The sequence below is a fragment of the Hyperolius riggenbachi genome, chromosome 2 (genome assembly GCF_040937935.1).
Source record: "Hyperolius riggenbachi isolate aHypRig1 chromosome 2, aHypRig1.pri, whole genome shotgun sequence".
NCBI classification, from domain to species: Eukaryota; Metazoa; Chordata; class Amphibia; order Anura; family Hyperoliidae; genus Hyperolius; species Hyperolius riggenbachi.
The window spans coordinates 344464553-344492493 of record NC_090647.1 but is presented as its reverse complement, the minus strand read 5'-3'; the positions used below and the strand labels follow the sequence as shown (position 1 = coordinate 344492493).

The 27941-nt window shown below is 45.7% G+C and overlaps 1 protein-coding gene across 1 annotated transcript in view; it reads left to right on the top strand.

Annotated features, from left to right (window-relative positions):
- The window catches only part of SORT1 (sortilin 1), a 117473-nt gene that overhangs the window by 17680 nt on the left and 71852 nt on the right, over positions 1-27941 (top strand). Inside the window, exon 2 of the mRNA XM_068269510.1 lies at positions 16862-16918. Within this exon, the coding sequence (XP_068125611.1) occupies positions 16862-16918 (57 nt within the window). The remainder of the gene's footprint in view (positions 1-16861; positions 16919-27941) is intronic.

The window sequence follows — 27941 nt, the reverse complement described above, 5'->3', positions numbered from 1 at the left end:
TTGGCTTCATACCTGGGAAAATGCCTTCCATGTGTTCTCTGTTAGCGACTGCCTAACCCAGCCTGCCATTATGGCGAAATGATGTCCCAGAGGTGGCGTGGTACCTGCACCGGTCGAGCATGTGCTTGCGGAGCCAGTTCAAGGAAACATTCCAGCTGAAAACGAGACAAAGCATCTGCTATACCGTTTAGATATTCCCGGTAGGTGGACGGCTCTGAATTTGATATTGTGATTTAGGCATTGCAATACAAAGTGCCTGACTAGGTTGACCACTGGTCCTGAGCTGGATGTCAGTTTATTTACTACCGCCGCCACTGCCATATTGTCGGTGTTGAATATCAGATTTATTGGCCAGTGCTGGGCCCCAAACCTCTGCCGCGACATGGCTCCATTTCCCTTGAAAATATGCCCCGAAACCAATACTTCCGGACGTGTCAGTGAACAGTTCCATCTGCTTGCTGTGCATTGGCTTCGCCAACCACAGCGTTCTACCGTTGTAATCATCGAGGACATTTTTCCACACCCTTAAGTCCTCCTTCCCCTCTGCCTTTATCCTAATGTGGTGTTTTTGGTTTGTGACCCCCGCTGTCAGAAAAGCCAGTCTCCTACAGAAAATCCTACCCATCGGCATAACTTTACATGCAAAATTCAGCTTCCCCCAACAGCGACTGCAGTGCTTTTAGCGTTAATTTTTTAGCTGTTATTGCCCTTGTGATCTCTCCTCTTAAGTCAGTCAATTTTGTCCTGTGGAAGTCTGTACTCCATAGCTATTGATCCCAGGAACTTAAAGGGACTCTGTAACAAAAATGTCATTGTGTTTTCTACCATCCTACAGGTTCCTAAACCTATTCTAATGTGCTCTGGCTTACTGCAGCACTTTCTACTATCACCATCTCTGTAATAAATCAGCTTATCTTTCCCCTGTTGGACTTGTCGTCCTGTGTCTGGAAGGCTGCCAACTCTTCAGTGTGATCTGCTATGCATGCCCCCTCTATGCACACTCCCGTGTGTGTGTGTGTGTGTTATTTACATTAGCCAGATTTTCTCTGCTCTCTTATCTTTTACAAGCTGGATAAATCCTCTGTTCACATACTGATGAGTCACATACTGCAGAATTACAGACAACCAGGCAGAGCTGTCTGCAAGAAGAAACAAACAATCAGCTTGTAACTCTTCAGTGAGCTGCAGGGGGAAAGAAACACACAAATGATCTCTTGAGATTCAAAAGGAAGGCTGTATACAGCCTGATTGTGTATGGATGTATTTTCTATGTGTGGACATACTGTACATCAACCTACTTCCTGTTTTGGTGGCCATATTGTTTGTTTACAAACAAACTTTTTAAAACTGTTTTTTGACTACTTTTTAATGCGGCGGGGAGCGGCGAAATTGTGACAGAGGGTAATAGATGTCCCCTAACACACTGGTATGTTTACTTTTGTGTGATTTTTAACAATACAGATTCTCTTTAATCACCTCAGTGGGGCCCTCTGTCTTTTCTGGTGCTAGGGGCACCTCAAACTTCTGAAGGGAATCCTCCAAAGTTCCCAGTATTATTTTACACTCCTCTGACTTAGCAGGGCCCACGCACAGGAAATCATCCAGGTAATGCACCAAACCTTTTAGGTTAGACCTCTTTCGCACTACCCACTCTAAAAAAGAACTAAAGGTTTCAAAATAGGTGCACGATATGGCGCATCCCATCGGGAGGCAGCAGTCTATGTAGTATGCACCGCCCCATTGGCAGCCCAATAAATGAAGGCTATGCTGGTGTACCGGCAGTAGACAGAAGGCCGATTCAATATCTACCTTTGCCATAAGAGCGTCTTTTCCCATATCCTTGACTAAAGCTGCCGCCTGATCAAATATTGTGTATGTTACTGCCGACAGATTGGTGCTTATACCATCATTCACCGACTCCCCCCCTTTGGGTGGGAGAGGTGGTGGATCATGCGAAATTTACCAGATTCCCTCTTTGGTACTACCCCTAAAGGAGAAATGTGTAGGGGGGGGGGGGGGGGGGGGGGGAGAGGTGTTAAAGGCCCAATCATTCTTCCCAATTCTACCTCCTTGTCTAATGTTTGCTGCACAATATGTGGGAATTGAAGTGCTGACTTTAAATTTTTGTAATGCGTTGTTGGCAAAGTGGTTTGTGAAGGTATATGAAAGCCGTTAGTGAAACAGTGTATCAGCAGATCTGCATGCTCTCTATTCTGGTATTTATCTAGCCATGGCTGCATCTCTGATGTTCACCGGCGACCTCCCCTTTTCCACCCTGCTCGCGCGTTTTCTGTGCCGTTCTGAGCCTTTTGTAGGTCAAGGGAGGGGAGTGAGAATATATCAAAATACTCGCGCTTCCATTATATATATATGTGCTGTCTGTGTTAGCGCTACTGGAGCTTGAGCTGCTGCGTGATTCCCCGCTAGTCCCTCCCTCCTGGGTCCTGTTCTGCATCCCTGCCAGCATTTTCCTCATATTTTTGCATCAGATTCATTTGTTCTGACCATACGGGGTCGGGCAGTGAATTATTAGCTGGGAAGGCCGGCTGGGCATCTTTGGGTACATATACCTGTTCCCCACCCTCTACCCCCATGCAATAATCATTTTCTATATAATCTTCGTCAGTATAGTCTCCTGTAGTGATCTCCTCACCTGAGCCTGCCACTATAGGTGCCTCTGATCCAGTTCCTGGTGACCCTCTACCCCGAGCATTTTGCTCCAGGGGGTGTCCGGTGTGCTGACTGGTGCAGCTGCGGTAGTAGGAGTGCCGCCACCCCTTCAACACATCCGAGAGCCTACGGTCTCCCCTGTGTAGTGTGGCTGCTATGAGGCAGAGCCTCCCCCGGCTCCGTTGTATCCTGTCTTCGGCGTCTCCGAGCACTGCTCCTGGGGAGCCTGCCTTTTCTCCATTTGAACAGCTGCGCATTCTTTTACTGGTGCGTGTGTTCTTGTCAGCACGGCTCCGGCTGGAGCCTGCCATAGCTCTCACTTCGCCTCCGCTGTCACAGGAACGGGTGGACCCTACCCTTTGGGTCCCTTCCTTTCCTCCCCTCTGGCTTCTCCTTGTCTGCCTGCCTCTATCCCCCCCCCCCCCTCCTCTCTCCCTGGAGTGGTATTTAGGGGGCCTGCTTTGGGATGGGATACCCCCGGCCGCTGGGACCCCTAAATGTGCAGGAATGGGGGTCGGGGAGGGCAGGGAAGTGCTGGGAGTTGGAGGTGGTATGCTTCCCCTACTTGCCTGTCCCTGCTTGCCTCCCCCTTAATGATCGCCGCTTTGGCAAAAAACGGGGGCAGCCACTCTCTGGGATGGGTGCTGACAAGGGGGTGGATGCCGAGGATTGTCTGGGGGGGGCCTTGCTGTGCCCTGCTGCCATGTGCTTCATTTTGGATTGCCCCATGTACCTGGGGCCTGCTCTGGTGCGATCCGTCATGTCTTTGCGGCCCGGGTGAGTGGGCTTCGGGAGGGAGAGCCGCCGGGGCGTGGGATTGCGGAGGAATGTCCGGCGGGGGGCGCACCGGTGTTGGGCGGATGCGGAGGGAAATCCGCATCCACCGGGGGGTGTCCGTGAGGCGCAGGCCACTTCCGGGTAGGCGCCATCTTGTTGTGGCCTGCCCCGGAGCCTACTGGAAGTTGTGGAATCACTGTTTGAGGCCTGGAGCGGTGCCTGCAACCTGGCGCGGATAGGCCCGGGGGGAGGGGAGGATTGGGCAGCTACTGGACCTAGGAGGAGTGAGATTTTGTTGGGGCCTCCCACGGGTTACTGCGGGCTGATGCAGCTGAACCCGGGGAGGGGGGTGATCGGGCGGCTGGTGCGGGGGGGGGGGGGGGTGTCAGCGGGGTTACTGCCTGCAAGATCCCTGGATCCAAGACTGCCTGTCCTGAGTTGACTGCTGGACCCGGGCGCACCCTTATTGACTAGAGAACCCGATGGGCTGAATCAGGAGGGAGCCCTGCGCCTTCTAGGTTGAGGTAAGACAGGGGCCTCCATGGCTGCAGAATAAGATCCTGGCCCACCTCAGGCCCCCCTATTAATCAAAGACCTTACTGGTATTGTGGGGGGATGCGTGCGTGGCTGCTTGTTCGTGGGCCTTGCTGCTGCTGCTGCCCTCCTGGTGCTGCTGCTCTGCTGGTCCCTTGATGTGAAAAGGAAGTCCCTTTGTCCGAATTGTAATTATCAAAGGCTAGCCAATTCCTGCCCGCCTTTGTCACCTTGACCTGAACTGACCTATCAAGATGCCTGGGGTCACCTTTCGCACATCCACGTCATGTGCTCCTGTCGCTTATCCCTGCCCAGCTCTGGAGCTCTCTTTCACAGTGCGACGTTAAAACAAACATTTAATACAGAATAACTCGCTATAATGAAAAATCAATGCCCCATTCACAGTGCACATGTTGGGTTGGTGACTAACGCTGAATGTTAAGTGAGAGTACTACATGCAGTGCGTTATACACGTGCGTTATTAGCTGCGTTGGACTGTTTGCACATGCTCGGTAATGACTTGGAAACATACTTTTCATTGCCCATATGCGACTGTAATGGGACATTAAATTGTGACTTTTTGGGGGCATTTAACGTTGCATAAAAACGCAACGTCCTACTGTGAAAGAGGCCTTAGTCATAATGGGGGGGGGGGAGGAACCCAGAGGCTTTTCCTATTTTGACATCGCCCCCTAAATCACACACCTAAAGCAAACGTGCAGCTAATCCAGTCAGACTTCAGTCAGAGCACCTGATCTGCATGTTTGTTGAGGGTCTGGCTAGGAATATTAAGGTGTGCAACTTTTCCACATATGTATTGTTCAACTTGGTTTTTGTTGAACGATAGCTGGGCATGTGAACGTGTGACAAACGACTAGACTAGCAACTGATAACAGGCGGTTTGCCCAATCCAACAGGCAGATTGACTCACACGACTGTTGGGCTGATATCGTGCAGTTGGTACATGTTGTTGTTTGAACAACTTGTACTTATTTTGAATGCGCCCATATTGTGCAGTCGCAGTATGCAAATGAGTGAGTTGGTCGTTCATTTCGTTGGTGCGTGGAAAATACACGTTGTGCAATCCCTTGCTTTTGCAGTTGGTCATGTTGGGTTGATTGTGTGAAAAAGTTGCGCGCATGTATGAGCCTTTACAAGCAGAGGCTCAGCAGGACAGCCAAGCAATGTTCATTGTTTATAAAAGGAACTAAACAGGCTCCATACCCCTCTCAGTTCAGGTGTGCTGTGGTGAGACCCGTACACACGCCTGACTAAGGCGAGCCAATAGTCAGGTGCGTGTACAGCGGCCGCATGACATCACACATGCCCTTACGCCGTCAACTTCTGCCCACCCTGCATGACAGTACACTTCTGTACAGGCTGGCCAGTGATGTCGCCCTAAGGGATCGGATCCTGATCCCTGACGGCCACATAAAATCAAGGTGTGTGTGTGTGTGTGTGTGTACTCCAATTTTTTTATTTTGATGGCCATAGCAGATTGTATGGTACTAAAGGCCCTTGACAAATAGAGATCCTGTCTGCCAGGTGCCCAAGTTATGTGATATTACATGGAGACTATACTGCTGCAGTACCAATCTGTGATGAGCTTTTAAATTTTTTTTTTCCATATTCTAAATATATGCTGTATGTAATCTGGAAAGGTTTATATAATGTAATCCTGAATCTGCCTGCCATTGTTCAGCTCTGTGTTCCTTGCTGTTTATTTATAATCTTAGTCACTGATTTATTATTTTTTTTGTAGGTCTATAACTTGCAAGACAGGTTTTTCAAGTATTACACTGCAGGTTTAATGCCTGGTGACATTCCCAGAGCTGCTGTCCCTTTTCAGGTCTTGTTTTGCATGTACAGCACAAAGTAAGAAGTACATGAGGAAGCGCAATAAAATATGTAAAATTAAAAAAAAAATAGCCATTTGCTTTGATCTGCCACGTAATGTATTCTTTCAGTGCAATTTAAGTTGCATCTATCAGGTTAACCTCTTCTCTCCTAGGACTGCTTGTTACGTGACTGCAGAATGTCAGTAACTGTTCAGCAGCATTAACATGAAGCCTCCAGCCCCCCCCCCCCTCATTTGTCAAATTATGCTACCCAAAGGTGAGGAGTGTGATGCTACTACAATAAAGGGGTTGACAACCTTTGAAAAGACATAGTAAATGCTTAAAGAGGAACTCCAGCCTAAACAAACATATTGTCATTAAGTTACATTAGTTATGTTAATTAAAATAGGTAATATAATCTCTTACCCACCCTATCTTAATAGAACAGACAAATGGTTGTAATTTTCATAAGGGCAGCCATCTTTTTGGTTGAAAGGAGGTGACAGGGAGCATGAGATACAGTTCCAACTGTCCTGTGTCCTGATCACCTTTCCCAGTTGCTAAGCAACGAGAACCACAACATCAGAAATCCCATCATGCTTTGCCCAGCATCAGAGGAAAAATGCCAGGGCAGTTTTCTTTGATAGGGCAGAGCTTAGCGTCTGTGCAGCTAAAAATGAAGCTTTGGTAAGAAAAACAAAGTTCTGATGCTGTGAAACTGTTAAAGAAACACCAAGCCTTTTCAGTGCTGCTGAGTAGATTTTTTTAGTGTGGAGGTTCACTTGAAGTAAAGGTGGTGATTATGTGGAGAACTTCTTTTGACGAACAGTTAAAATAATACATTTCAATTGCCTGGGGGTACTTTCACACTATACTTGTTATGTTGCACATTCTGGACAATATGATTCAAATAGAATAGGAAAAGTCACATTGCAAATTATAAGTGTGATTCATACAGTACATAGACATTTTTACACCCAGGGCTGTGGAGTCGGAGTTTGTCAGAGAAGTTTTTGGGTACCTGGAGTCGGAGTTGTGGAAAAAAAAACTCTGACTCTATCCAACTTAAACTGTAATTAAAAGAAAAAATATAACATTTTTTATTTCTCAGATAAGTCCTCATAAACAACTTGTATATACAGTAATAGCAGTGCTCAGTCCACAAACATTAAAACCAGTTATACAGTAGTATTATACATTTGGACTCCCTGCAGGGTTTGTTGTGAATCCACTGAGAATATTGTACACATTGAAGGCAGAGGTGTTGTCTATCACCCATAAATCTGGTTCACATTTTGCATGATCAGTGTGTAGTAGAGGAAGATTGCCCTCATTCTCCTGCAGAGTACATACACATCAGCTGTACCCACAGTGAGGGCTCGTTTCCACTATCGCGAATCTGCATGCGTCCAACGCATGCAGATTCGCACATGGTATGCAAGTGGGTGGGCCTGTTTCCACTGTAGCGTTGGTGATGTGCGTTTTTTTCAGCGGTAAAAAAACGCACAAAAGAGCCAACGATTTCGCCTGCGTCAGGAATCCGTGCGAATCGCCGCTAATGTATTTAATAGTAAAAACGCATGCGGTTTTTACATGCGTTTTTACCCGCGATTTCGCGTGCGATTTCGCACCTTTTCCAATTTTATTTTGCCCTGGCAGTGTCATGGTTAATTTCGCATGGCACCCTGCCATGCGAAATCGCACGCGAAATCGCGGGTAAAAACGCATGTGGAAACGCATCCGCATGCGTTTTTACAAGCGTCGGAATGCCGGCGAAGTCGCGTCGCAACAGTGGGAACGAGCCCTGAGTCTGCCAAGAGCCTGATGGATATTCTTTGTTCGTGTCTGCACCCTCTGCATGTACTCTTACCAAGGACTAGTTTTGATCTCTACTTAACAGCTACTCTACAGCTATATCCTAAGTTGTCTGTTTTATAAGATTTACTGGAAGCCTGTATCAGCCGGGTTCTGCTGTATAGCTCTACTCCCCTGCGGAAAATGGCCCTGGCCTTTTTTTTTTTTTTTTTTATATCAGATGTATAGAAAAGGCAGAGGCCTTTTTCTCCAAAGTGGTGGGGCTATAAGCTGGAACCTGGCTTATATGGGACTCCGGCAAACCTTATTCTGGCAATGACAGGCCAGGATGACTGACCAGACAGAGTGTCAACTTCCTAACCAGGAGCATTGTTTTGTTGCCAGACGCAGATGGCATCTTAATGTATCTTTTTTTTTAAAACTCCTAAGTTTTTGCAGTGGTGAAATGCCTTTATGTAATCTACTTTCAACCAACAAGATTGTTGTATGATAATTAGAGGAGTGAGTCAGTGGAATCGTAAACTAGTCGGTTGATTTTTGTACCGACTCCACAGCTCTGTTCACGCTGCAACTGTTAACATGCTCGTCGGCTGGTACACGTTATTCTCTATCGCTTTTGTGTGTGGAATGCTTGTTGTTTTTATTAAAGTACCCCTGAATTGGGGAACAAAATGAATGGTAGGCTAAATTTACCACCTCCTGAATGTCCAGATGCTGCTTGTTGTCCTGGGGCTCCTTACCCTTCCCACATCCCACGGTCCTCTAAGTATTCTATGGAATCCATCAGTCTGATACTTTTCCATGAGTTCCGAACTCATTGATTACATGATCACATTCTTATAAGCCATGTCGGTCAGATATCTGGTAGATACTGATCGCTTACTTGACCTACTGCTGTTTGTATTCTCAATGGCAGCTTAATAGATATCCCTTTTAAATGTAAGTCCTCATATCTCCCAAGCCACAACGTGCTTATGTGAATGCGTTGAAGCCAAAGCATTAGGGCCAGTTCACACTACAATGCAGATGCATAAACCATACAGTAAACCCATTTGCTCAGGATGCCACTGCATCGTTCATTACCTGCCGTTTTGCATCCGCTCTGATTGTGTTCCCACCCATCCGGTTCCTCTACCGTATACTTCTGCTCCTGCGCTGGTCCCAAAACCAGAGCCTGGCAGAAGCATGGGGGCCCCCTATTGGATTGTAAAATATTCAACTGGATTTCTACCTAGCAACAGGAGGATTCTCATTTAATCCACCGTGAACCAATGAGTTTTCTCTGCTGAAGCAGGACTCTGCTATCTATTTGCAAACCAGTGGGGTGCCCCATGCTTCCGCTCTGCTTCTACCCTGTTGTGGACCTAACAGTTAGTGTTAGCAGCAGGGGGACCAAATCCACGGGACAGGAGAGACCTCATTTTTCCATGCGGCAATCATTTGCGGTCCAGTCCATGTGCATTGCATACCGATTGACTGTGTGAATGCATCCTATTAATATTCACTATCCAATTTTTACTTTTTGGGAGGGGGTGGGGGGGGGGGGGCGAATGTGTTACAGTAAAAAAAAAATTCCCAAATGGCTGAAACATTCCAGGTTTTTTGTTTATTAATTCCCCCCCCCCCCCCCCTCTCTCTTTCTATTTAAAATTGTTTTTGCCTAATAACTTGCTCACTCTACTTTGCAAGGTCATATGAGGCAATGTGCTTTTCTTGGAGAAGGCTGATGTAATGTAATCGCTGTGCACAACGTATAGTTCCTGGGGAGCACGGTGGCATAGTGTTCCTCAACCTTTATTACAGCATGTAGCTCTTAAAGATGCTGTTTGCCAAGTAAACCCTACTGTGAATAGCATTTCAGGTGCATGCTAATACGTACAGTAGAGTGCCTGCTATCCGCAGGTGGAGATTGCCTGATGCCTGCTGCATCCTCTATAGGCTCCCGATGTGTGTCAAGTGACACAAGTGGTGAGCCTTCTGAGGATGCAGCAGAGCAGTTGACAGCTGTAAGACGTGAAGAAGACTGTGTCTGGAGCTCTCATATCTGTTTTCTACTGCTCTGAATTAGTGGAGAGAGGCATGTGGCTGTTGAGTCTTGGTTCCAGTTAACTGTGCTCAGTATTTTGGTATAAATACATTTTTAGACTTGATGTGTTGCGGCGACAAGTCGCCTGTGAGTATGGCGTGCGCACCTTGAACCGTCGCTGCTGTCGCCAAGCGATTGGCGCGGTCAATTGCCTGGCGACAGTTGCTGCCGCAACTGTCGCTAGTCCACATGTGTATGCGGACTAGCGACAGCAACCTCTATGCAGAACACGGAGCTTCCGGCGGGGGGGGGAGGAATGTCGGCGACTGCTTCCGTCACACCGCTGATCCCTCTTCCGCAGTGTGTATGCGGAGGGATCCGGCGACAAGCTGTCACCGGTCTGTCGCGCACACGCTCCCGTGTGCTAGCGACTAGCAACAATTGTGGCCCGTGAGTATGGGCCATAATCCACATGAGCTTTTCTCTCCCCATGCCCCCAGGCTCTATAATGCTACATACACACGAGGCACGGATGTCTGCAGTTGCATGGAGACAAGCAACAGTTGAAAGTCTCCAGCAACGACAGTTGTATACAAGCGACGATTGTATACAAGCGGCAACAACCTGTCTGCAACATAGCGGAAACTGTTGCTCAGCAACTTCTGTCGCAGGTTCAATGAACTGTCGGACTCACAAGAGTTGCTAGAGACTAGCATACACATGACTGCACCGACTTGAGACTAGCGACGGTTCCTGCAACAGCTGTTGCCGGCAATTGGCCAAGTCAATCGCCTGGCAACAGCTCTGATTAGCAACAGTTCCTTAAGGCCCATACACACGGGCTACAACTGTTGCTGGAAACACATGGCGCGCGCCATGTTGCGGCAACAGGTCCTCCATGTGTATGAGGCGCGCGCAAGGAACTGTTGCTAATTAGAGCTGTCTCCAGGCAATTGACTTGTTCAATCGCTGGCAACAACTGTTTGCAAGCAACCGTCCCTAGTCTCTAGTCGGTGCGGTCGTGTGGATGCTAGTCTCTAGCAACTCTTGTGAGTCTGATGGCCTGTACTCACGGGCTGCAGAAGTGGCCTGTCGCCAGCACACGTGAGCGTGCTAGCGACAGGCCGGCGACAGCTTCTCTCCAGGTCCCTCCGCGTACACACGCGGAAGAGGGACCAGCGGCGAGACGGAAGCTGTCGCCGACGTTCCTCCTCCCCCCGCCGGAAGCTCCATTTACCTCTATGGAGGTTGCTGTCGCTAGTCCGCGTACTCACGCGGACTAGCGACAGTTGCGGCGGAGGTGCGGCGGCGACTGTTGCCATGCGATTGAAACTTTCAATCGCATGGCGACAAGAGCGACGGGCGACAGTTCGGGGTGCGCGCCCGCGGTGCAACGGCCCATACTCACGGGCGACCTGTCGCCGCAACATGCGCGCGCCGCGTGTTGAGGCGACAAAAGTCCCTCGTGAGTATGGGCCATGACAGTTCATTGAACCTGCGACAGAAGTTGCTGAGCAACAGTTTCCGCTATGTTGCAGACAGGTTGTTGCCGCGTGTATACAATCGTTGCTTGTATACAACTGTCGTTGCTGGAGACTTTCAACTGTTGCTTGTCTCCATGCAACTGCAGACATCTGTGCCTCGTGTGTATGTAGCTTTACACACGGAGGACCTGTCGCCGCAACATGTGTGCGCCACGTGTTTCCAGCAACAGTTGTAGCCCGTGTAAGCAGGACACAAAAGAGAAGTGACATGTATGCTGGATCAGCCTGATTGGCTGAAGCCTCTGTCACTCACCTCTCTTCTCTCACATTGGCCGCCTGTTCTCCCCTTATCTGTGTGGTTGCAGCGGCAGCTAGGGCGCAGGGAGGGGGGCCCAGAGGCTTTCTCCTGTCACTGGGGCTTCGGCCCCCTCTTCCAGTGTCACGTCTCGCTGTCTCTGATCATCTGCCGCCTCCGCATTCTCCCTCTTCCTGTGCTGCAGATTGGGAAGGATAAAAGCGGCGCACACACTCGCCTGATATTGGTTCCAGGCTCTGCAGTTCCCTTCTATTCTCTCTGCACTGCCTCTGGTGGTAGTGCAGAGAATAGATGGGAACAGCAGCGCTTGGATCCAATATTAGGTGAGTCTGCCTGCTGCATTTATTCCTCCCCACTGTGCACATAATCAGTGCGGGGAGGAATCCAGCCGAAGAACGCAAGATGGCCCCTGCCATCTACAGAACTCTCCAGATTTACTGCACTGAAACAAAACCTGGACACTACAATACATCTGTTATATATTTTTTTTTTTTGGGGGGGAGGGGGCATATTTTGCGAATAGTTTCTCTTTAAGTATGTTTTTTGTTTTTTGTTTTTTTTTTTAACCTGACCTTGGCAAGTAACACCTGAACCACACACTCTAGTATCTCCAGGGTTTGCTTCATGACCTGTTGAGAAACTAGGGTATAGAGGATGGCCTAGACAGCCTTTTGCAACCTTTTTAACCTTGAAGAAACCTCTGCAAATAACTTTTGGATCTCAAGGAACCCCTGCATTTATTTTGCAGGAGGCATGGTCTTTAAAAGTAGGTGTTACTGTTTACTTCATTACTCCCCCCCCCCCCCCCCCCTTAAACTGCCACTCATACTGTCTCTTTATTCTAGTGCTTTTTATAATGTGCTCATTATTATTCTGCCCCAAAATGTAGTACTTCTTTTTACAGTACCACTATTATAATGTGCTTATACTACCCCCCACGATGGGGGAAATTGCCAAGGAAACCCTGCAGTGTAACTCAACCCTGGGGTTCCTGGGAACCCTGGATGAGAAAGCCTGCCTGGATACTATGTGCCAACAGTTTGTACGTTCTCACTTATTTGTTTGATTTCCTCTGAGCTCTCAGGTTTCCTCCCACGTTTCCCTCAGAAAGGCCTAGACTACTGCAGAGGCATCTATGACAAATGCACAATGCAAGCATGTGCACACAAGTAGGGCACCTTGCTAAGTGTGCTCTTTGTAGGTGGTTGGTTTGTTAGCTGCTCATGTGTGTGAAGTCCTAGAAGACAGAAGGGCTTTAGAAATAATAGCTCAGCAATACCCATACTGTTTGCTCATGTCATTTTGAGTGATGTCTTGTGACCATAAAGCATCTGAGGACACCATGATAATGCGCCTTGTAGCAGCCATGCAACCTACACTGCAGTCTAGTAATAAAACCAGGTAATTCTAGATGTACTAACTACAGAATACTTGTTTTTCACTGCATTTCTCTGCAATTGCCTGACCACTTTTTCACTCACCTTTTAGCAATCCTCTCTTAGGGGCTGGGGCACACCGAGCGGCTCTTTGAGCGTTTCTGCAGCCGCTTGCGGCTGCGGATACTCTAGGGTAATGTATTTCAATGGGGTGGTTCACACCAGAGCGGGAGGAGTTTTGCAGAAACGAATCCTCCCGGGGTGTGGCATTTTTTTGGATTGCGGAGGCGTTTCGGCCTCAATGTTAAGTATAGGAAAAAGGCAAACCGCTCTGAAAAACGGCAGATCAGAGCGGTTTGCCCAGGCGGTTTTGTTACAGAAGCTGTTCAGTAACAGCTTTACTGTAACAATATATGAAATGTACTACACTGAAATCTGCAGCAGCATCCGCAAAACGCTAGTAAAACGCCTCATAAAAATTTAAAAAAGCGTTTAAAAATCTGCTAGCATTTTGCGGATCTGCTAGCGGGTTTTGTGTGTGCACCGGGCCAGAGTTCCAGGAAAGTGTGTTTTTTGTTTCTGTTGGTTTTTTTGTGTGTGTTTTGTTCCCCCCCCCCCCCCCCCCCCCCTCCCATAACGAACTATCCACTGTGCCCCATTCTCTCATGTTGGTAAATCAGGGCTTTTATGTCCGCAGCTGGGTGATTTGTATCAAGGTTAGGTTCCGTTCAGCGTGTGGAATCTGGAGCAGACAGTACATGTGATCCACGGTACTGCTCCAGTGGCATTAATACTTTGGGTTTGATTCACTAAGACAAATAGCATGCCTTATCAAAGTTAGCATGTCTTATCAGAGTAGAATAGCGAACTTATGCCTGCTAATTGGCAATGACGAGAGCTCCACTCGTCCTGCCCTGAGCCCCTGCGGGTTCGTAGCGCTCGCTATGCTACTCTAAGGCCCCATTCACACTTGAGCGTTTTGCCATCGATTTTTGGCAAAACGCTCAAGCGCTAGTGCTTTTTAAAGCACTAGTGCAGTAATACCCCATGGGCCCGTTCTCACTTGGGCGATTTGCGTAAATTGCCAACGAACGCAAACGTGTAGCCTGCACCATTTTCAGGTGATTTTCCGGCGATCACGTTTAGTGCTATAGAAGCGCTAAACCTGAACGCAAAAAAAATCGGCAAGTGTGAATGGTGGGGTTTTTTTTCGCGTAAATCGCCTGGGCAAAAGCGCTAGCGTTTTGCGTTTAGCAAGTGTGAATGGGCCCTTTAACTTTGATAAGGCATGCCATTTGTCTTAGTGAATCATGCCCTTTATCTGTAGTGGATGTGTTCACAGAATATAGTTGTAACAATTGGTGTAGCAACACAGACGTCGTATTATTAGTGATACTGCAGACCACACATAATCAAAGTATAGCTGGCAGAATACAAAGTATGTAGTGCTTGGTGCAACAGTAACAGAATAGTTTAGCTAGACCTCACCAGAGGAGCTGGTGGGCACTATTGGTACACAGTAACTGAATAGTTTGACAAAACCTCACCAGAGGAGCTGGTGGGTACTGTTAGAAGAGCACCTCACCAGTGACAAGGGCTCACTGGTGAGTAGAAAGGTCAGACAGGCTAGGATCAGTAACAGGCGGGCAGGTACAGTACAGAATCGGCAGGCAAGAGAGTAGTAAGATATCAGGCAGGGTTCAGCAACAGTCAGATGGGCAGAAGTACAGAAACGATAAGCAAGAGCAGAGTCAGAGGGTAGCCAGAGTCATACACAGAATATCAAAATACAGTAATACAATAATCCTAGTCTTGTTTGAAATCCCAGGTTTCCTCGCAGATCAAAGCACACCGGATACTATCTAAGGTCTGAGCGCTGGCACATAAGTATTCGCTACAGCAGACAAGCTGCGAGTGAATCCCCAGCTCTTTCGAAGCCGAGGAGTCCCTGAGGCACGTCCCCGCCGCCCAGCCAATCCGGAGCGGTCGGCGCCTCCCATGACGTCAGCCGACCCTTTGGTCAGCTGACGCCTCTCCTGCCGGAATAAAGGTCGCGGCGATGCGCGCCCGCCCTATAGCAAACCTTAGAGTGGCAGCCAAACCCGTCCTCGGCGTGCTAGACGCCCGAGGCACGGGAGACGGAGCAGGCAGGGGAAGGGAAGCAGCTGCGGTGGTAGAGCTATCCAACGCGGCTGCTAAATCATAATTTGTTACAATAGTCTATGGGGGGTGTATCAATATCTGGTGCAGGTTGGGACTTTGTGTTCTGATCGTGATGGATCCTCTGGTAAAGGCCAGATGTGACCAAATCCTATGTTTAACTTAGGATCTGGTGACTTCTGTTTTTGCGTTGGTGTGACTGGAGTCTAAAGGCCCTTTTTCACTAGTCACATTTTCTTATCTGCTTCCAAACAGTTTGCGGACTGCTAGATGCTTAAACTAATGGAATATGTACATTTTCCATTAGTGCAATGTGTTTGAGACCCCCACCAGATCGTCTGAAAATCGTTGCAGAATCACCATAGTGCTAAAAAGAAATGCAAAAGCATCATAATTGCAACTGTTTCTTAGTGGAAATGGGCCCCAAGGATTCAGTGGCTAAGGATTTTCACACATGGTCTATTGGAGGGGATGGAGATGAGCTTCAATCCCAGCTTTCCATGCAAATGATATGAACTTTTCCATAGACTTGAATAGCGCCAGTCAAGCTAGATAATTAACCAGCTAACTAATATGCAGGTTATTGTTTGATCACCTCTTTCATGTCAGTGGAAGTCTGTAAGAAACGAGGCAGCTACGGCGAACAGCACCGCCGCCGCAGATGCCTCCATGCGGCCATCCGTCCGGCGTCCAGGACGCTGAGGACGGAACGTTCTCCCGTGCAGGGGGTTGCCTTAGCGCGCGGGTGCGCGCACAGACAGGACCTTTATGCGGGGAGGAAGCCCGTCAGCTGACCTGCTGGTCGGCTGACGTCAAAGGAGTCCCACGGCGCCCAGTATTGGCTGATCCAGGAGGGGCGTGCCAGTGGGGTCTCCTCTGCTTCTTAAGCCTCCGGGCTTCAGTCTGCAGTTGTCTGTTGTCGTAAATGCTTGCATGTTAGCGCTCAGACCTTAGGCTAGTTCCCGGGTGCTGATGCCAAGGACTTCACACCCAGACTAGGATATTACTGTTTGATCTCCTGTGTATGACTCTTTGCAATTACCCTGACTCTGAGCCTGCTTTCCGATCCTGTACTTTCGCTTATCTGCCTACCTGTTGCTGAACCTCTGCCTGATTACCGATTACTCTCTTGTCTCACGATTCTGTACTGATACTTACCACTCTGTTGCCGAACCTTGCCTGCCTGACCATTCTACTCACCAGTGGGCCCTTGCCACTGGTGAGGTGTTAACTACGTCAGCTCCGCTGGTGAAGCAGTTCTGCTAGGCTTTAGTTCAGCCTTAATTACCTGCTCGTTAGGTACCTGTCGTAGTATTACTGTGTCTCGCAGGCTGCAGTACAGTCTGTCTCACCCGCCCTTCGGGGGTCCATTTGCCTGCAGTATATTCTGAATCACCCGCTCCTCGGGAGATTCAGCCTCTTAAGTATTGTTCCTCCAGCTTGCTGGAGGTTGTACGTTAGTGCACGGTCAGTGTACTGTTTGTACCTCACCAGCCCCTCTGATGAGGTCTCATTAACCATTAAAGTTACGGTTGCACCTAATCACTACACTATCTGCTTCTTGTCTGCTATACTAGTATTATTGGTGATTCTGCAGATCACCCATAATCGGGGATAGCGTCTGTATTGATGGTGATTTTGCAGATCACCATATAATCAGACATCTGAGCTACGACACCCTACCGTTACAAAGTCCCTGTGGAACCTGGAAATGGCAATTTGTAGAAGGAGACATTTCCTTCACAAAAAATTATAGATTTAGTGTGTTTGGGAAGAAATGTTTAAATGAGCAGGAATACTATGGATACAGATTTACCAAGTTGACTCTGACACTAATCCTAATAATTTTTTTTCCACCTATGCAGGCTTCCTTTGATCCAGGTGCAGAACTGTCTTTGGTCTGGGTTGGTGATGGATCAGGGGTAAGTAACATCATACATACATGTTGTCCAGTGCACAGAAACATTCTAGCCCTTTGGTGATCACAAATGCAGTCTTGTAGAAGCTTGTTTTACCTCTCCAGAAATCTGTGGGGCTGACTACGGTATGTTAAGTCATGCAATAGTGGTGAACAATACACATTATTGTCAAATGTCATCTGACGATTGTGGAAGTATTTTCTATCGGTACAATTCTTTTCCAGTGTTTGTGGAAAATGACATTCAGTGTTTCATAGGTATCCCTTTAACTTTGTCTTGTGCTTTGTATATTATATAGGTAGGGCTGGTGAATGAGATGCAAATAGTTGAGTTGATGCAAGAGTATGTAAATTTGTATTCAAATTTTATGCATCTTTGAAAATAGACCAAACAAATTCTACCCTGGTAGGGTTTGATGGATCATGGTGTTAAACTGCATACATTTTGAATACAGAATTTGCATAATCCTGTTAAATCTAGGAAATATTTGCACCTCATTGACCATCTTTAATTGCGGGGAACAGTCTGATATTTCTGCACTGCACTTTTCAAACTGCCACAGATTGTAACCTGGACTTGAGATCAAGCATGAATTCATCCTTTTCATTTGTGTAATCTGTTTTTCATATTTTTTTTTGTATTATTGCAGAACATTTAGGCGAAGTTCAGGGTGGGGGGGGGGGGGGTGGTACAATGTATTGTAGGCATTTTAACACAGAGAATCGCACCACATTTGCAAGTGTATGTGACGTTCACAGTAATTCCCGTGCAATCCAACAAACTTCGGTATCCCAGCACAGTGCGTTACTGCATAACACACATGTTAAAGGGTACCTGAAGCGAACCTGAGGGCTTGTTTTCCTGCTTGATCGTAGCAGCTTGCTGTCACCCAGTGCTGCCAGCCCCATATCGCCGCTTTTGAGTCCCCCGGTTGCCACTGTGCCAAGTTATTTTCGCCATGTCAACATGCAAACTGGAAGGGGAGGCATCAGTTGCAAATGGACCTCTAGTGCATGTCCATTGCAGGCAAGGATGTACCCTCTTCCTCCTAGAGCCACAGATGGACTCCCTTCATGCTTCCTGCAGTCACGCTGTCAGCTGTGACCTCTGAAAAGAAACTCCTGAATTGAATTATGACTTTGGGTACCTTCTGACTCATGGCGCTCTGTTTTTTTTTTTTTTTTTTTTTTTCCTTTTTGATTTTCAAAATCCCCCTGAAAGCGATTGTGCAATGATTCTCTTGAGAGTTCACATCTGAGTGGTTCGCTTCTGATCTGCTCAGAAAAGCGGTGCATGGGCCATTTTTTTATTTTTGCCGCCTCAATGGAAGGTATAGGAAAAAGCTCACAAAATAGCTTTGTGCAGCAATTGCGTTAGCGTTTTTAAGAATAAATACATTGAACTTCATCCCAATCAGTAGCTGATACCCCCTTTTACATGAGAAATCTATTCCTTTTCGCAAACTGATCATCGGGGGCTCTGTATGGCTGATAATGTGGTGAAACCCCTCCCACAAGAAACTCTGAGGACCATGGTACTCCTGGCAGTTTCCTGTCTGTGAACTTTGTTGCATTGTGGGAAATGGCTGTTTACAGCTGTTTCCAACTGCCAAAACAGCTAGCAGCAGCTACATAACCTGCCCACGGTAAAAATGTCACCATGTAATGTCAGAATGTAAATCGGGGAGAGGAAGGATTTTACAATGGGCAAACACTGACTAAATCATTTATACATAATTATTGTAAAAATGAAGCACTTTTTTATTACATTATTTTCACTGGAGTTCCTTTTTTTAAAATTGCTGTACAACAGAATATGCAGCAACATAGTACTGCCCTCATTATGCTTTTTGACATTTAGGGCATTGATAGACTTGGGTTGTGTACATACATCCAATTTTGATTGGCCAGTTTTTACCTCTTCCATTTAGTATGAGGGCAAACAATTTTTGAATTTTATGAAATTGTGTAGGGAAGCTCTCATGCTACAGGAAGGTGGAAACATTAACATCTACCTTCATATCCTCTAACCACAAGATTTTTGTTTTCTCATTTGTAGGGAAAACTAAATTAGTTGGGCAAGCTCAGGCCTAGTGCACACCAGAGCGGTTCGGCTGCAGTTTGCGATCCGCTTGCGGGTGCGGATCTGCTAGGGTAATGTATTTCAATGGGCTGGTGCACACCAGAGCGGGAGGCGTTTTGCAGAAACGCATACTCCCGGGCTGCTGCAGATTTTGGATTGCGGATGCGTTTCTGCCTCAATGTTAAGTATAGGAAAAACGCAAACCGCTCTGAAAAACGGCACTTCAGAGCAGTTTGCCAGGCGTTTTTTGTTACAGTAGCTGTTCAGTAACAGCTTTACTGTAACAATACATGAAATCTACTATACCAAAACTGCTAGACAAAACCGCAAAACGCTAGCTGAAACGCTACAGAAAAAGAAGAAAAAGCGTTTCAAAATCTGCTAGCATTTTGCGGATCTGCTAGTGGTTTTTGGTGTGCACCGGGCCTTTGTCTCCGATCTCAGTCCTTTTGCATTCCCTCTTCATTAGTGCTGTTCTGTCTAATGTGGATTCAGGCCTCTTGCACCCTAAATGCGATTCCATGTTTTTGTGTATATATGTATATATATATATATACATATATACACAAAAACATATAAAATATATATATGTATATGTATGTATGTATGTGTGTGTGTGTATATGTGTGTGTGTGTGTGTGTATATGTATGTATGTATATGTATATATATATATATATATGTATATATATATATATATATATATATATATATATGTATATAATATATGTATATATATATGTATATATATATATGTATATATATATATATATATATATATATATGTATATATATATATATATATATATATATATATATATATATATATATATTATATATATATATATATTATATATATATATATATATATATATATATATATAATTATAATATTTCTCTGAATCGCATATCGTGTGCAAAAGACCTGAATCCATCTTGCTTCACATAAATGACACAGCACATGTTTGCATTAAAATCATATTCTTGTCCATATTTAAAAAAAAAAATGTATGCAAGCTTAGTCACATGATCTGATTAGGCTGGAGATCATGACTTCTGCTATCAGTAACCTTGCAGCATTTCAGAAACTGCAGTTAGGAGGCAGGCTGTGGTTGTGCAGTCAGATAACTTTGGCACTAAAGCAATAATGAAGCGATTTACCTTGTCTACTTTTGCTCAGAGAAACCTGTAAGGTTCTATAGAATTTAACAGTAAAATCCAATAACCTCATGAGCGTTATGCCGCTCAGGAGGTTTTGCAGCCTCAGGAGTCCCCCAGAATAAAACTAATAGATCACATGCCTGCAAAAGGTTTAGCTAGCACTAGGCTAGCTAGTATTGGTGGCCAGCACCCCCCGATCGCTTCTGATTTTCCTCCAGGTCCCCCTGTGCTCTGCGTGTCGCTAGCATGGCTTTTTTTAATTTATTTTTTTATGGGGGACAGCAGAGCACGGGGGGGGTTTGGGGGGGGCCTGGAGGAGAGCTGTAAGGACACAGACACTGCTCATTGTATACAGAATGTGCATCGGTGTCCGAATAGGATTTATCAAAGCCGTGTCAGGTTCTCTTTAATTTAACTGAGTATTGAAAAAGCAAAAGTGAAACCTTGGCCTGAATGCAATTAGCTTTTTCTCCTACGTTTTTCCTCCCAAGAAGATATAGATCTCTCTAGATCTCTAGATTTCTATCTATAAATCCTAGGAGGAAACTTAGGAGAAAAAGCTAATTGCATTCAGGCCAAGGTTTCACTTTTGCTTTTTTCAATACTCAGTTAAATTAAGGAGAACCCAAGTGGGTTTGACAAATCCTATTAGGGCACAGATGCACTCCCCCCCCCCCCCCCCCCCCCCCCAGCACTTTGCAATTGAACAAGTAGGTGGAAAGGTACTATCAAAACTATTTAAGTATTTTCTTGCTTGCTGCTGATTTTTAAAAGGCAAGTTATCAAAATATCACTTAGGAGAAAACTCGGATGAAAAAGGGGTTTTCATGTGTCTTTCTAGCATCAGGCCAACCGATAAAAGCACTTCAATACAAAAAGGGCAAGTTAGGCCCAGAGACTTCAATCTGTTGCTGGGCCAATCCATCATTCTGCACTGTGGCATACTGGTTAGGACTCTCTTCTTGCGGCACTGGGTCCCAGGCTGAAATCTAGGCAGGATAATATCTGCAATCTGCTCAGCAAAACTTTCACATCACCAGTGGCGCCAATGCTGTGCAGCTCAGCCAGCCTTTTTCAGTATACCTGAAAAGCACAGCATGTTCTTGCATATAGCACACATACACATTGCTAAAATGCATACAGCAATCTGTACAGTGTGAGAGGTGAGCAAGCCCTTACTTCATTTCATCTTTGCAGGTCATCACAGACTGGAACGATAAAGTCTCTACTAGACTGCTTGTTTTTGCAGATATATTACCGTAATTGTACTGAGACTGATCAAATGTCTTCCTGATGGTACTATATGATGCAAAGAGATTGTGTACCTCCACAGTGAGGGTGGGTGCTGTAAATCTTGATTAAAGCGAAGCACCCATGAGAAGATTGACTCTCTGGAAACTGCAGGTTAACAGTTTCCACCATCTTTACACAAATCTTTAATTGGATGTGGACAAGAGCAGTAGACCGCAAGCAGACTGCCAGTGCTGCAATCCTTAAACAAGGAAGGACGCTGGGGGAAGTTGAATCATTGAAAGACCTGTACACACGGATATTGATCAAATTTATTTGTCACGTTCTTTCAAATTGTCCAAGCAGCGTCGTACATTGGCAGTCTGCAACCGTGGTTTACTGTTTTTGTTTCAAGACAGTTATGTCGGTTAGAATGATCCTTCATCTGTAATTTTGAGATGAAATCTTGCTGTGGGTATTGACCTTTAGGGCATATTTACACTATAATGGCCTATTCACACTAGAGCGTTTTGCCGCGATTTCAACAAAACGCTCAAACGCTATTGCTTTTTAAAAGCGCTAGTGTAATGTAATTAAACCCTATGGGTCAGTTCTTGGGCGATTTGCACTAATCGGCCAAAAATGCAAACGCGTCGCCTTCACCATTTTCAGGTGATCGCGTTTCAGTGCTATAGAAGCGCTAAACGCGAGCGTGGCAAAATCGCCACAGTGTTCAGTGATTTTTTTTTTTCCCTCCGCGTGCAATCGCGGAAAAATCACTCCTGCAAAAATTGCCGGCGTTTTGTAAGTGTGAATGGGGCCTAAGAGCTTTTTAAAGGACAAATGAGGTGAAAGTTAACTATCTTTACTTACCTTGGGCTTCTTCCAGCCCCTAGAAGTCATTTGGGTCCCCTGCCCCAGCTCCGCTATCCTTCTGGCAGCATGTAAGGCTCGCCAACTTGTTGTCAGGTCAGCACTTCTGCAAATACGGGCGCCGGTTCACAAACGTACCCACGTCACAGGGCACCCACCGCGCGTAGCAACATAGGCGCAAATAATGGGTATGCGCAGAAGTGCCGACCCGCCGATGCTCAGCAAGCCTTACTGAGGGCAGCAGGATACCGGGGACTGCCGGAGCTGTGGCAAGGGACAAAGAGGTCTTCTAAGGGGTAATTAAACCGGCTAAACTCTCTACCATACATACAGGGTGCATTAAAGGACAACTGAAGTAAAAGGGATATGGGGGATGCCACATTTATTTCCTTTTAAACCATTCATGTTTCCTGGCTGGCCTGCTGATCCTGTGACTCTAATATGTGGAGCCATAGAAGCATGCAGTAAAGGTGGGGGAGGGGGGAGGGGAATATGGACCAAGACCAGTTCAATGATTGCTAGGTACAATTAACCTGACCCATACTATTGTATAAAACCATCACGTGACAAAGGTCATGCAAAACAATAGAAAAGGTCATTTATTGGTATTATGTAAAGCTAAAAGTGTGCAGCTAAACACAGCATTAAAAGACAACCGCGCTGTTGCACATTACTCACACACATAGAAGCATGCAGATCAGATGTTTGGGCTGGTGCACACCAGAGCGGTTGTGAAGCGTTTTTTTAAACACTTGCAGGGGGAAAACCACTTCACTAATGAAAGTGAATGGGATGGTGCACACCAGAGCGGTTAGTTTTTTCCAAAAACGCAAACTCTGGGGCTGCAGCATTTTTTAGATTTCTGAGGCGTTTCTGCCTCAATGTTAAAGTATAGGAAACTCTGAAAAACGTTACATCAGAGCGGTTTTCCATGCGTTTTTGTTACAGAAGCTAACGCGCCTAACGTGCGCCTGTAACGTCTTAGTGTGTAAGCAGCCCAAAGTAAACAATAAGGCTCGACTCTTCCAGTACCTTCTGAATCCAAGTAAAACTATTTTTTTTTTCCTTTCTCAGATTTCCATAAATTGAGAAATTTATAAAGCTCATCATGCTGTGGCTTATTTATTAGAGCAGAGAAGTTCTGAGTTCAGATCCAGTTTAATATATATTGTGCCTTGGCTCTGTCACAGACCTACTTACGGAGAACTTTATTAGAAACGCTGCAAGTACTGACTAGGGCCTCACATTGCCCTAAAAACCGCATCATTTCACTGTGAAACAAACATTCCTTTGAATTTCTAGTTCATTTTGCCACTATTATATCACGTTCCTGCATATTTGCCAGCTGTATACATGCTACAAATCTCACTCTACCACATCCCAAACCACCTGCAGTCTGGACTGTTTGCTGTAGTGGGTTTGAGCCCTCATGCAACTTTGTGAGCATTTAGGGAGCGATTCTAAACTCTAGCGCGTTCCCTAAACACTCAGCTAATATTAATGGATGGGCCAAATTCCATTGGAGAGATTACCAAAATCGCAAACGCAGGACATGCAGCATTTTTAGCGTTAGCGTTTCTACAATGTAAAGTATATAAATGTGGGCATAATCGCTCGTCAAAACCTACACACAGCTATTTTGCTAGCGTTTTTTCATTACTGCACACTGTAAGAAAAAAAAAAAAAAAAAAAAAAAAAAAAAAAAAAAATTGCAAGGACCAATCAGAATTAAAAACGCGAATCGCTACATTATCGCTGGCAAAAGGCTGACACTTTTTTTTTTTTTTTTTTTCTTTAATGCTACCAAAATCACCAGCAATCGTTCATGAAATCGATTACAAACCGCTCATTAAAAAACGGTAGCGATTTGCGATAGTGTTTTTTTTTTATAGTGGGTTGCAGGCCTAAGGCAGGTTATATTCATGCTGTCTATGCCCAGTTCTTGCCCTGCCATCTGTGTGCTTCAGCAGAAATTAAGACTTGTACATCCTAGTTTTTAAACTCTTTTGGTGAGCCTTTGTGCACTTCTGCCTTACCTTTCTGATTTTTCACTATACAGAGGGTTAGCCCAATGTAGTTTAATGTAATGTACATTCTGAGAGGTGTTTCTGCTCACCACAGTTATAGAAGTGATTTTGAGAGTCACTGTAGCCTTTCCAGTAGCTCAAACAAATCTGCAAATTCTTTGATCTGTCTCTTCAAGGAGCTTCTGACTGAAGAACTTCTGCTCCCTGGACTTTTACTCACAAATACCATTTGTGAGTAAACTCCAGAGATTGTAGTGCATGAGAACTCCAGAAGAGCAGTTACAGAAAAACTTGAATATCCCATCTGTCAGTAAGGCCCAGTACACACCAAAACCGCTAGCAGATCCAAAAAACGCTAGCGGTTTTTGGAGCTGATTTCAGAGCGATTCTAGGCATGTTTAGAGACTTTTTCTAAACCTACCTAGTGGGTTTTGGGTGCGTTTTTGTGTAGCAGATTACACATATTGTTACAGTAAAAGCTGTTACTGAACAGCTTCTGTAACAAAAATGTCTGGCAAACCACTCTGAAGTAGCGTTTTTCAGAGCGGTTTGCGTTTTTCCTATACTTTAAATTGAGGCCGAAACTCTTCAGAAAACCGCAAACGTGCAGCGGGAAGCACATTTGCGGTTTGGGCTGGGCCCCTTTGCTCTATTCTGCACTGACATATTTTCCAATCATAGTTCATTAACACCCATGTCAATGGCAAAGCTGAGAACAAATCTCTCTGGCACATACTAACATAAAAGCACTAATATTCGAGTCAGAAGTCAGAAGCTCGGCATCACAGCGTTGCAACTATGATTCTGTGATGTGGAACGCGAGTGACTGTGCCATGGAGCACATTGTCTATAGGCTGTGAATATCCTAAAATTTTTGCATGGATAACCATATGGTGTGGTGGATCGCACTCTTGCCTTGCTCTTGCAGTGTTAGGGTCCCGGGTTGAAATTTGTGCCAGGAAACTATCTGCACAGAGTTTGTGCATGACGCTAAGGGAAAAGGTTTTTTTTTTCCTGCCCGCCACCCCCCAAGCTGGCCTTAAAGGGAACCTAAACTGAGAAGGATGTGGATTTTTTCCTTTTTAAAATAATACCAGTTACCTTCTCCTGCTGATCCTTTGTCTCCAATACTTTTAGCCACAGCCCCTCAATGAGCATGCAGATCAGGTGCTCTGACTGAAGTCAGACTGGATTAGCTGCATGCTTGTGATTAAGCCACCAATCCAGCCAAATAGCAGGACTGACAAGCAACTGGTATTGTTTAGAAGGAAACATCCATATACCTCTCAGCTTAGGTTCCCTTTAAGGCGTGACTGATGTTCCCCATCAGATCGGGACCCGATCCCTCTGGCAACATCGCTGTGCCAGACTATATGGACGGCTGATGATGCGTTCTGCTGCTATGCAGGGAAGTGGAGAGCTGACTGAGTGCGTGCATGTGACGGCATGCGATGGGTGGGGTGAGCGGCATGGACAAAGCAATCGGCTGTTGCTTGGCTAAGTTGATCCACCGAGCAGATTGCTAGCCTCAGGGGCTGCTGTGCACCCCCCAGATTATGGGCTGAGGCATTCGTTATCGGGCACATGTATGCAGCTTTTAGTCTGTAATGCTGGGCATACATGGTAGGATTCTTCCTTATCAATCGAGCCGCTGATGGCTCGATTGATAATATCCGACAGGTCCGATGACCCGCCGGATAGATTCCCCGCGAGCGGACAATAGCGGGGAATCGAGAGGAAGATAAGGAGCACCCATGGGGAGGAGCGGGGATCGATCCGCCCGCCCGCGGGGATGAGCGGGGACGCGGCGGGAGTCGATCCGGCGGCTAATCAAGCCGCCGGGTCGACTCGTCTATGCCCAGCATAATAGGGATAAAATGCTGTGACTATTTAGATTAGATTATGAGCTCCTCTGGAGGACAGTTAACCTGATATGCACATGGAATGGAGATCTTTTCCCCACACATGGTACTTCTTCTTCAGTTGAGTATTGTAGATGCTGGCAGTCTAAATGCCAAAAGCAAGTAGGACCAGCACCTCTCTTATCAATAGTATCAAAGCTATTTTATTGTATCAAAACGGCATAGCAATGACAGACGCTGTTTCGGGACTCAGCCCTTTCTCAAACTGCAATAGCCTAAATACACACCCGTGCACAAAATCTTTAAATACACCCACCCCCAATAAAAACATCAATCGTTGTCCTGCTGGGTGGAGCCTATGTGGCGGACCTGATGGGGAACAGTTATCTTAATATGCAAACTAGCAGAGGCATCATCAAATTATTTACCTGTCAGCCATCGAAAAATTCAGCAAGCGCGCGCTCAAAGGAAGCCGCACGGAGGAGGAATACTATAGTGTGACGTCAGGCAACTTCCGCCCCATGCGCCGCTTGAACCAGTCAGCGGCCGCTGGAATACCGGAAGTCCGCAGGCGTCCGTGGAGCGCATCTTTTTGCATCCCACTTGTACCAAAACATCCGGCGCTCGCCGGAAGTTACATACACGCGTCTAGCTGGGTCACTGGTAGCCAGGCAACAACCCTGGACATAAACACCAGGGCCCAGTGTTAAATAAACAAACTGTCTCTCCATGTCACGGCCACAGCAGGGGGCACCCCGACACACATAAGCAGACATAAGCAAACATAGACACCCCACTGCACACAACATGAGCGCGGACTGACAAGGTCTAAAATAGATATAGCGGTCGCAGATGTCACCCACTGGAGCCATAAAATAAAGGGACAAAAAAAACCGAAAAGATGACTAAAAAATGAAGAAGAATTCAAAATTGCAAAAAATACAGAGAGTTGCAAAAAAAATATCAAAAATTAAAAAATAAAATGTAAAATGACAGGCAAACACTTGGATACTTCACCTCACATCAGGCCAACCACACCGACAACCCAGGGGTACACAATAATGCACAATATTTAATATTAGGAAATATGTAAATTGATCAATCATCTTAGTGGACAGGTTAATGCATTCTTATTCGGGAGCCAATTATATCATAGCAAGTAATAAATCACGTATGGTAATACATAGAGATAATCAGGCCCGTATACAGAATCCCAAATCATATTCCCCATTCAATCCTTTTGGTTCTAGAGTTCCCAACCTCCTAATCCAAGCCGCCTCCTGCCTAAGCAGTGCAGTCTCCCTATTACCTCCCCGCCAACTTAATGGAACAGAATTGATCACCATCACTCTTAAGGTGGCCACACACCATACAATTTTTAAAATATCTGTTCAATTCAAGAATTGCAATCAATTTTTCTGACTGATTGTAGCATTTCAGAAATCTGACCAATGTACCACACACCTATGTTCAATTTTTCCCCAAATATGATAAAAATGATTGGAAACTCTGAGAAAATTGCTTGAGTATATATATATAATAATAAACTGGCAATCTACCACACACCATTCAATTTTCATAAAAATTGATCAGAAAAATCCAGCACTCCCATTCAACTTTTATCGAATAAAAACGGGAAATCCGATCGGATTTTTCAGTCGAATGAAGAAAAAGCTTTCGATTTTACAGGAAATCCGATCTTATTTATCGAATTGCTGTAAAATCGGATCATTTTATTGTATCGTGTGTGGCCACCTTAAGTTGTGATACTGAATGCCTCAGAGTGGTAAAAT